At 32.5% G+C, this 12111-nt stretch overlaps 2 protein-coding genes across 2 annotated transcripts in view; both read right to left on the bottom strand.

Moving 5' to 3' along the window:
* Positions 1–12111, bottom strand: part of LOC106730566 (olfactory receptor 10C1-like) — a 217373-nt gene that overhangs the window by 19680 nt on the left and 185582 nt on the right. The window lies entirely within an intron of this gene.
* Positions 6216–7430, bottom strand: LOC102516274 (putative olfactory receptor 2B8). The gene has a single exon (XM_006195426.2). It carries the CDS (start codon positions 7207–7209, stop codon positions 6217–6219), a length of 993 nt encoding a protein of 330 aa, XP_006195488.2. The 5' UTR covers positions 7210–7430; the 3' UTR covers position 6216.

Below are 12111 nucleotides of genomic sequence, written 5' to 3'. Positions count from 1 at the left end.
AAAGATCAGATCAAATCTGTTCAACTTTTACAGAAAAATATTGATGGGCTTTTATTTTATCTGATTGACTCAGTGAGTTACCAAATCTTACTTTATCTTATTTTATCATAAGCTGAAAAATGGTAAAGCTAGAACAAAGCTCAAATCGCCACTTCAAGGGCCATTTAAACACTTCAAAATAAATTTCATTTGTTTCAAAGCTCGTGGATTTTTCTCAAGAAAAACTTCAATGCTCTCTTAAAACACATAATAATTACTCTGAACATTTGTTGAATAAGTGATTTGACACAGTATATTCTGAAAATAGTATATGCAATATTCTATGAATAAATGGTTATTTAAATATCACTTTTTATATATAAAAAGTCTGTATATAGAATAGAATATATTCTATTCTACATCTATATATACATGAGGCATACAGAGAGGGAGAGAGAGAGAGAACAGGCAAAGAGGCAAGAGACATATTTGTTAAGGGAGTTTTTATTTAACCTTATTAAAGAATTAATAAATATATCAGGATTATTTATAACACTTAATGAGTACTCGATAGGTTGACCATATGAATAATTATGCCAGTAATACCAGGAAAGCTATCATTTAGTTAAACTGACCAACCACATAGTATAAAATTTATTTTAGTCTATGACTTTTATCATTCCCATTTTATACATGAGGAAAGTTAGTTTTGCTTATGGTTACACTAAAAAGCAGAAGAATAAGCATTAGAAAAAAAAGATTATCTAATGATAAAGTCTGAGCTCTTACCAATAAATACTAGTCCTAATCCTTTTATCTTAGTCTGTATGTGTTGAGAATGACATACCAAAAGTTAAGTACCAATAAACTAAAATCAAGTCTAAATGACCTACCCATTGGTTCGTTAAGTCTCCAAGCAATTTTAAATAACCTAGTCTTTTGTGAGGTGATGGGGAATACAAATGATCATAAAACATAGCTTCTCACTCTCAGTCTTAAAATATAGCCAAAGCATAGTTTTGAAGAATATTCAAGAAAATATCTCAGCTCACAGCAAAAAAAAAAAAAAAAATGTGACAATGAATATATGTATGTTCATGTATAATTGAAAAATTGTGCTCTACACTGGAATTTAACACAACATTGTAAAATGACTGTAACTATAAAAAATGCAAAAAAAAAAAAAAATAACTCATTCCAAAAGAGTTTCTTCACTGATGATTCAATTCAGGAAATATAAAGTAATTTGATAATGAATGTTAGTAAACTTACACATTTCAAATAAAAATAATAAATTTTTATAAATTTTAAAATGTACATAAGTAAAATTCCAACATAGAAATGTGTATTTATTTTAAGAGGAAAGCATATAATTTCTCAAGGTAAAAAATAATTATATTCTGACCAGTCAATGTGGAAATGATGGAATAATTCCCTTTTACATCAGCAAGGAAAATTGAAAATTGGCTGTGCTTCATATAGTGAAAAAAATCATTGCAATAACAAAACAGTTTAACATCCCTGAAATCCATAGTAAGCTTTACCATTAATTTATTGACTTACAGTCACTCTACAGGACTGATTCTTTGAATTCAGTATTAAATATTAAGTAACAATATACTATTAGCTTATCCCACTTGACATGAATTTTAAAATAATTTTATAAGGTATAATATAGATAAAGAAGGAAACACTAAACATAACTGTCAACTTAATGAACTATCACAAAATGAAAATAAAAAACACTTGCAACCACTTCCCAGATGAAAAAGTAGAAAATTACCAACTCTCCAGAGCGCACCTCATTCCTATTCCATTCACTATCCCAACTTTCCTCCCCACAGGTAAGCATTACCCAGATGTCTAGAAACAAAGTTTGTTTTACTTGTTTTTGAACTTTGCATAAATTGAATTATTTAGTACATAATCTTTCCATTTAACTTGTTTGAGAGATTCATCCAGGACATGGTATGCAGCAGTACTTTGTTTTCATTGCTCTGTAGTATCCCATATTATGAATATAATCATAATTTATTGATCTTTTTCATTACTGATGAGTATTTGGTAATTTCTGTCCGTTTTTATTATTAATACCGCTTGTATGAACTTTTTGGTGAGTTTATCTAGGAATAGATGTCCTAGGTAATATGGTATTCATATGCCAAGCTTTAGTAGGTGCACTGCCTATCAGTTTCCAAAGCGGATGAACCAATTTAGACCACACCAGCCGTGTATGAGAATTCCTTCTGCTCACATTTTTAACAACACTTGGAAGTATTAGTCTGTTTTAGTTTAGGTATTCTGGTAAACTTATAGTGAAATTAAATTGTGAGTTTAATTTTTATTTCCATGATGACTAAGGTAGCTGAAGCATTGTTTTGTATATTGACTGGTCATTTAAGCATCATTTTTTTGTTAAGCACCTGTTCAAGACTTTAGGACATTTTTCTACTAGATTATCTATCTTTTTCTTCTTGATTTGTAGGTATTTTTATATTCTGGTCTAGCTTTTGAAGTTGTGTTATAAACATCTTCTCCCACTCTGTGGTTTGCCTTTTCACTTTCTTAATCGTTTCTTGGGATTAGAAGATGTTTCTAATATTAATGAAATCTAATTTATCAATGACTTTGTGGGAGCCCATGATTGGGTTAACAAATTGTAACAGACCCCAGCTGCTTATCTCTTTAAAGAAGAGCAAATGTGCTTAGTAACCACCTTGCTTGCATAGTTGAGGTTTTAGCAACGACCCAGGCCCTGGGCTATAAACGCTGGGCACGCCTGCTGTTAGATAGTCTTCTATCCCCAAAACAGCCTGGGGCTAGAATGGTAAACAAGTTATAAAAAGCTGCAGACTCAGAGGTGAGGAGGCTGGTAAGCCAATGACAGGTAAGATCCCCTGAGGGGTCAACCTGAGACAGGCACAGCCTCCTAAATCAGTTGTTAAGCAGCTGATTATCATATGTTCAACCCTGATAAGCTGAAAGGCTCAACATGAATAGGACTTAACAAAAAGGGTCTTCTGACCTTGAGCCAAACACCAACAATAAACAAAGCCTTTGTAGTCATTGTGATCCCACCCTGTCCTTCCCTAAATTCCTGCATTCCTCCTTTGACTGTACTCAATAAATATGGGAGCTTTTGAGAGGCTGGTGGAGTTGGCTCCCGACTCCCTCTTGCTCTCTTGACTTTTTCCACAGTCTTGAGTAATTCATTCCGTCTCGGTGGGACTTCTGCTGGTCAGAACCCACAACTGGTGACGAACCCACATGACTTCCTTTTATTTGTGCTATTTATGCATTATTTTTTAAAAAAACTTTCCAATCTCCAAATCATGAACGTATTCATCAAAGTTATTTTCCAGATGGTTTAATGTTTTGCCGTTCACATTTATAATATAATCACCAGAGAAATAATTTTTAGAGAAAAATGTCAATATTCATTTTTTATGGCTATCCAGTTGACAAAGCACTACTTCTTTTATTAAAAGATTGCCTTTCCCCTCTTCTTTCCATGACCAAGGTTGTTATATATCTAATGTCTAAATTCATGTGGATCTGATTCTGGATTCTCTACTGTGTTTCATTATTATGCTTGTCTATTCTTGCACCCATAAGACATTGTTTTAATTGCTGTCTCAATAATAAATCTTGATATCATGTGTCCCAAGTCTCCCCACTTTGTTCAAGAGAGGAAAATTATAGGTCTGTTTCTCTCAGGAACATAATAAAAAATTCTAAGCAAATTATTAGCATTTTGAATCTAGCAATATATCAAAAGGAAAATACATTAAGACCAAGTTGACTTTATTCCAATAATTCAAAGTTGTTTTAATGTTGAAATGTCAATCAATGTAATATATTGTATTAGCAAAATAAAGGGAATAAACCATATTTTTATCATTTCAATAGATGCAGAAAAAAGACTTATAAAATTCAACATCCATTCATGCTAACATATAAACACATTTGGCATACTAGCAATAAAAGGAAACTTTCTTAATATGATAAAGGGTAACTATAAAATTCGTACAACAAGAGAAGATTACTACTTATGTGTAACAATAGCCAGAAAAATCTTAATGATCCAACCATTTTAATGGAAATTTCCCAGAGTTATAGTTATCATGGATGACCAAGAGACAGAGCTAAAAAATACTGAACCATACATTCAAAATAATATTTGAAATATTAACATCCTGTACCTCTCACATGCACACACCAAATATATACACATATTAGAAAAAATAACGAAATTTATATTTTTATCGTATTAAAATGTATGAGGTTTGGGATAGAGGAGGAAAATGAATTTTATATATAACTTAAAAGATGACAGATCAAAAGAATGAAAAGACAAGCCACAGACTGGGAGAAAATATTTGCAAAAGAAATACCTCATAAAGGACTGTTATCCTAAATATACAAAGAACTACTAAAACTCAACAGTAAGTAAACAATCCAACTAAAAATGGGCCAAAGATTTTAACAGACACCTCATCAAGGAAGATGTACAGATGGCAAATAAGCATATGAAAAGATGTTCCACATCATGTGTCATCAGGGAAGTGCAAATCATGCAAATTAAAGCAACGAGATATCTCTATACACCTATTAGCATGATCAAAATTCAGAACACTGACAACACTGAATGCTGGTGAGGATGTGGAGCAAAAGAAATTCCCATTCATTGCTGTTGGGAATGTAAAGGGTACATACACTTTGGAAGAAGAGTTTGGCAGTTTCTTACAAAACTAAACATATTCTTACCATGTGATCCAACAATCATGCTCCTTGGTATTTATCCAAAGGGGCTGAAAACCCAATGTTCACACAAAAACTTGCACATGGATGTTTATAGTAGTTTCACTTGTAATTGTCAAAACTTGGAAGCAACTGAGATCTGCTTTAGTAGGTGAGTAAATAATGAACTGTTATACTTCCAGACAATGGAATCTTATTCAGTGCTAAAATGAAATGAGCTATCAAGCACTGAAAAGCCATGGAAGAAACTTAAATGTGTATTGCTAAGTGAGAGAAGTTAGGCTGAAAAGGCTACAAACTATAATGATTCCAACTATATGACATCTGGAAAATTTTTTTCTTGTCTGTTCCCAACGTGAGCACCATAATTTGCATATGAAGTTAAGGAAAGATGTGATTAAAATGTAATGAGTTGTATTGCAAGTAGGAACATTCTTTCAGATATATGGACTATTTTCATGGTACCAGCAAGAGACTCTTAATTGTGTTAAACCCAGACAATTTTGCCTAGAGGTAGGCCTTTCATCTAGCAGCCATTACATTAAAAACAGAATTTGTAGAACATGGTTTTGGTGATATTTAACTTATGTAAAGAAGCTATATGATTTCCCACCTTTCAATTTGAAGAACAATTTAGTTTTCCATTTGGCCTGCTGAGAATAGCTATTATAATGCTGATAAAGATGATTGAGCACCAAGAATAAAATATATACTGATTGGGCAACAAGATGTTTTTAGAACCAAGGCCATTGGGCTAAAGAAAGATATACTTGTTCTCCATATGTTAGCCATGAAGAAAAACTTCCATAGAATGATGTGTAGAATTTTTAAAAATACGCTATAAGAGGTTGCTGGAATTGGATAAGTGAACTAACTGGTGAGGGCACTGCACAGAGCTTTCTACACATGCAGCCCTTCTTCTCTAGAACTATGTAGACGACCACAGCATGCACTTGGCTCCCTGAGGAGGTCCTATCTTTATACTGATTAAAATTATATCAGATATACAATGGCTATACTGATGGAATTTTTTAAAAAGAATATAAACAGAAATGAATTTTCCTCTTGATTATCTAAAGGTGAAGTCTACTAATTTTGTGGCATAATTTAGTCATTTTAAGCAGTCATCTTTCTGCTTTTTAAACAAATCTCAAGATTTTCCCCTTAATCACCAGTTTTAGTGGGCTATGTGATAAGAAATCATATTTGGACATTAACTTTTAAATGTCTTTAGAAAAGACAACATAGTAAAAAATACAATTTTAACTAAAATCTATGAATATTCATTATCTATTTTTAGAGTCCTGTTTCATTATTTTAAGAGGAAAATTGTCAATATTTTACTTTCTATAAAACACATAGGTAATAATAATCAGTAACAATCGGCCCTCTCATTTGGGAGTTGGAGGAATGATGGCAGTTGGCAATAGGCATTCTGGGGGTGTGAAAATTGAATTATAAGAGGTCTATATTCTCCTAAGCCATGTTCCACCCTTGCTCTTGTTCTCTCCCCAGTAGCTTCTTTACTGCTCCTTTAACATCCTTATTTCTCAAGGTATAAATGAGGGGGTTGAGCATTGGAGTTATAAGTCCATAGAAGAGTGCAAGAAGCTTGCCTTTCAATTTGGCTGAATTGCTCTTGGGTGCCATATATGCATAACCACTAATGGCTGAGCCATAGAACATAATGACCACCAGCAGATGAGACCCACATGTGTTGAAGGCCTTCTTGCGACCTTCAGAAGATTGGATTCTTACCACTGCTCTGACAATGTTGATGTAAGAGAATAGAATTAATCCAACTGGGATAACTTTTATGACCACCACAGCAGCATACATTTCCACTTCATTGATCCATGTATCAACACATGATAATTGAAGCATGGCAGGTACCTCACAGAAGAAATTCTCCACCTGATACTGACCACAGCGAGGTAACAAGAAAGTCAACACTGTTTGCACCAAAGAGTTGCTGAAACCTGTTACCCAAGCCACTGCTGCCAGTTGTTGGCATAGCCGGGAATGCATGATAACTGTGTAGTGGAGAGGCTGGCAGATAGCTACATAACGATCAAAGGCCATTACTGAGAGAAGTACACATTCAGTGGATCCTAAACCAAGGAAGATGAAAAGTTGAGCTATGCATCCTATGTAGCTGATATTTCTCCAGTGGCTCTGTATGTTGACCAGCATCTGGGGGACAGTGGAGGTAGTATAGCAAAGGTCCAAAAAAGAGAGATTAGCCAGAAAGAAATACATGGGGGTGTGAAGTCTGGGATCAAGACGTGACAAGATGATGATGGCTGAATTCCCAAGGAGGGTCATTATGTAGAAAATGGAGATGGCCGCAAAAAGAACCATTTCTAGTTTGGGCCATTCAGAGAAGCCCACCAGAACAAAGCCATTGGAGTGACGGAAAGTGTTATTGAATCTTCTCATTGTTGTGACACTACTTGCTGGAAACACCATTATCCTTTGCTTCGAACTTAATGCTGGCTCGTGAACCTACATGCAACAGAGGAACTGGATAGGGGATGCTGAAACAAAATCATTAATGTATTTCCTTTTATTACCTCAGCAAGAAAAATGAGAGTTAACAATTTTATATCTGTATTTTAACAACCGTATTTTAACAACAGTATTTTAAGCTATGCCTTTCATTTGGTAAACTCATAGTTTACTAAGTGAGATATTACAAAAGTAAAGATAGTAAAGATGCATTACAAAATATGTGTTACAAAAAGGTGTTGTAGCTGTTAAGATTGAGAGAAACAGACTTCAATGGAGCTATGGTTAAATCTCTAATTCACTCAGTGTATTTTTCAACTTAATTTTTTTTCAGTTAAGTTCATTTTCTTGTTGCTTTTAATGCATTTATATTATAGCCAGATAAAAATTACTGCCTTTGAAAGGCACTATCAGTTAAAGAAGATAACTTCTCCTTTCTGATTACTGTATTTCTCCTTTCTGTTTATTGTAATTAAGTTAATATGGATAAAATTCCACAGACCAAAGACAATCATCTATGGAATTAATTTATTATGATATTTAGCCAAGGGATAATTAGTAGGAGTTAATATAAGCAGGACAAACAGCACAAAAATTTTCACTTATTTTGCTTATGTCAAACACATATTTGTTAAAATAATATAAACTAAAAATAGTTTGTGGTTTCCATGGATTGGTTCACTATTTCCTTCATTTAGCCACACCTCTAAGTATAAGAATTCTCAAAACAGGCTTTCCTGTATAATGCTTCAGTATAGTGTAATCTTCTGTTTACTGGAAAACATGCCTGTACAATGGATTTTATGTAGCAAAATGGAAAAAACTGTAGAGAATATTGCACAAACTCCCTGGTGTGAGTCCTGGATGTGACAATCTCCTAACATATAATCATGCGTGCATATACACACACACAGAGTATATATTTTCCTTTGTATAAAACAAGTATATGATTCAAGTGAAAATATTTTATTCAAACTTTGAACTATGTACAATGCATCATATAATTATAAGTATTATTATTGAAATAACTATAATAATTATTCATGAAGTGATTCTATGAGTGAAGGACTTTTATAAGCACTTTATATAGCATTTCACTTCATCCTCACAAACTCACTAATAATATCCATTCCATAACAAGGATACTAAGTTTCAGAAAGATTAAATAACTGGCCTATCATTACATAGGTAGTAAATCATACTGCAGGCATCAGACTGTCTTTGCCGCTGAGCAAATCCTGTGCATTGAAACACTATTATATATAGCCACTAGGATTAATGAATAATCCTGTAGTGTGTGACTAGTTAAACATTCACTTAATAGCATGTTTTATTTGTAATATTAGGTATTAGCTAGTAAAGACATGAAATCTGTTATCTCCAATTATCTGCACGCCTGGATTCAGGGTTACTCTTGTCTGAACTTAGAGATGGCAAAGTACGTTCAACAAAACAGGATCATGCCCTGGAAAGCCCTGGAAAGCCCTGGAAAAAACAAGGCTGGTTTACCAGCTAGCACAATGAAATAATAAAATTAAATAAGAAGTAAATAGACTAGGAAGAATAAAACATTTTGACATAATTTACACATAATTACTATCCTGAGATCTAATTATTAAAAAATCCTATTAAAATTAAGTTCAAAAATAAAGTTACTAAATAATGGAACAAATCCAAAAGCCTAGTATATAAATGTAAATAAAATATTTCATAGTGAAAATTTTTAAACATTAGCAAAAATTTGAGAGAAAAAAGGAATGCTATTTTAAAATGATATTAATAATATCATCTATCTATCAATTTCTCTTTCAGAAAACATTCTAGACATAATCAATGCACATAAATGTTTACATGCTAAGATAGGTATCATCAGTATATTTACATTATTGAAAAATTAGAAAAAAATAACTTTACTATTTCAGAATAGAGAAATGTTGAATAAAATTTATCTATTGATTAGATTATACAATCAGTAACATTAATTATATATGTGCAGTGCCTATTCATGATTCTCACAATATCTTAGTATATGAAAGAGGCATTATACAAGATACGACATATTCTTTGAATATTGCAAAAATATATGCAAATTATGCATATGAAAGAATGGGAAAACACACTAAAAAAAGTGATCATTGGAATTATCCCTGGGTTTGAGATTATTAAGGATTTTCATTATCTAATTGTGTTCTACTTTTCCAAATTTTATTCAGTGACTAAGCATTTTTTTTATAATGAGCAAATATATAATAGATATTATTAAACAAGGCACTTCCTCCAAGGAACATTATCTGTTTAATCCTATTTCATTCTGATCATACTAAATGGTCTTGGTATAATATATATTAGAACTCTTGGGTTCTTGTTGTAATCTTTCCATTCTTGTGCAATATGCCCGATTGTGCTTAAATATTCCCTCCCAGGACTCATGATTAAATCATTTGAAGAGGCAGTTACTAAGACTGGAGACTGCATATATTTCTTTATATAATTATAGTTTTATGTTCCTGGGCAATTGACTCAAGTAATTTTCCCATGGGGATTGTTATGAGGATTCAACGAGTTGATGTAAAACAGCATAAAGATGAATAAAATAAAATATTTAAATCCTAACTGATTGTTTTCATTTTGTAGTTATCTTTCCATGATGACTAAAAATATTTTACTTTGGTTATCAGTTTTTTTATGGTTAGTCAAATCCATAGTACAAATATGCAGAATTATTTGACAGGCAGTAAGAAAAAACCGAAACTTTATACCCTTTAGGTTAACGTAGTATCCTGATAAAATTTATACTGTTTTCATATATATACATCATTCACCATTTATACTGTGATTTGTTTGATATGAATATGAGAGTAATTCTTATGGAAAGAAGAGGTCATTCTACAGCATATGAAAACTTCTCTGCATGGGTGGTTATTTGGACAGTGTAGAAAACTTCCCAATCTGAGAAGGAATCATAAAGGGGAGTAAGACAATGAAGATAGAAATGAAATCACCAAAGTCGGATTTCACCTAATTCAAAATTTAGTCCGTGGCCATTTGTACTGTCCACATCTTTAAAGGATATTATTCACTAGTTCTTTTGGAAGGTAGGAAGGAAGGAAGGAAGGAAGGAAGGAAGGAAGGAAGGAAGGATGGGAGGAAGGAAGGAAGGATGGGAGGAAGGAAGAAAGGAAGGGATTCTGATTTTAATGTTTACTGGAAAGAATAATTGTTAAGACTAACTTTAATTATACACAGACAAAATCCAAAGACTAAGTATTATATAGCAAATATTAAGCTGAAGATGTATTCAAAAATATTTTTACATTCTACTTAGTCTAAACAAATACCTCATGACAATTAGTCAAAACAGTTTTTTCCTCACGCTTTCTTAGTATAAAATATATTATATACTTTCTTACTTAATACTTTCTTAAGATAAAATAGCATAAATATCCCTTTTTTCTTTATCTTTGACAAAATAGGACATTATTGTGGACAAGATGCATGATCAAATTGATCCTGGAAACAAGTACTATATCTCTTTGCACTGGTATAATAATAAACTCATAGAAGCTTTCATAAGGTGCATATCAGAAACTTTCTGCACTGTTGCTGTGTTGTTGAAATGAATCTGTAATACCCTAAATCCACTGGTGATCCTTTCCAATTACAAATTATAAAAATGTAGAAGTATGGTTCCTTGATAAATAGGGACTCATCCACTTCATTATTTAGGTAATTTTCCAAACCTCTAAGAAGATTTCTTACCAATTCTACACTGGGTTTGGGGAAAACATTGGTTCATGCTTTAGAAGAATTACCCAGCATAATTTTCCTCATCTGTCAGTTAGCTCTTCCCATAATGAACAGTCTTGGGAATTAAAAAAAAAAATTACCCAACTTAAATTTAATACCCTACTCATTCTTGCTAGTCAATGTTTAAATATCACTATTCTTTTTCTTTAAATAAATTTTATTTTTAATACAATTATTTTAATTCACATGCCATGACTTCTCTCCCTTCTGCTATTGCCTATAGTCTCAGTCTCTATAAACAAGCTCCTTGATTGTCAAAATGACAGTCTTCTAAGCAAATTTTCTAAGACCAAGGACAGCATAAAGAGTAAATGTAACTTCCTTTCTTTTGGAAAGAAGGTTCCTTGTCCTTGTCTCTGAAAGAAGTATCTCAGAGGTTCTGTTGTGTCATTTACCTCTCAGTTTTGCCCCATTGTTCAACTTGTAGGGTGTTTCACTCTCTGTAGTTCCTCCTAGTGCAAACTTCTGTGTGTCTAAATCTCATTACAATATTTACTCTACTCATCTTTTATGCCATATTTGGAAGAATACAAGAATACCTACGGTCTCCTTGTCTTTTACTCCTCAGGGAATGTAGTGACTTTGGGACAGGGCATGCTAGAAATTTTGACCTTGGGGAATCCATCTCTCTGTTGCAATTAAGCAAAATTGATGGAGAAAGGAGCTTGGGCCATGGGGAAAATATGAAAAATATCATCATAAACTACTTACAAAGCAAATGTGTGTATATATGTATATATGTATATATATATATAATGCCATATATGTATGTATATACATTTTTATGCTTAATTCGTGAACTGTAAAATGAACATGTAGTGTTTACTTTGTGCCAGTCACCTTTTAAATAAAGCTTAATATGAATTATATCATTTAGTAATTCAGAGCTTCACCAATATAGTATGTTGTCAGACTTTTGGATTAATTTTTCAAACTGATAGTTAATAAATAGTGTCTTAGTGTCATTTTATTTTGTATTTCTGTTATTATGAATGAGGCTGATATTCTTTCTCTATGTTTAGAGGCCATTTCCTATTTCTATTTGAAAATGCCATT

Source organism: Camelus ferus, chromosome 20, assembly GCF_009834535.1.
Source record: "Camelus ferus isolate YT-003-E chromosome 20, BCGSAC_Cfer_1.0, whole genome shotgun sequence".
In the NCBI taxonomy this organism is placed as follows: domain Eukaryota; kingdom Metazoa; phylum Chordata; class Mammalia; order Artiodactyla; family Camelidae; genus Camelus; species Camelus ferus.
Note: the sequence above shows the minus strand (reverse complement) of the source record. Positions and strands in the feature narration are given on the sequence as shown.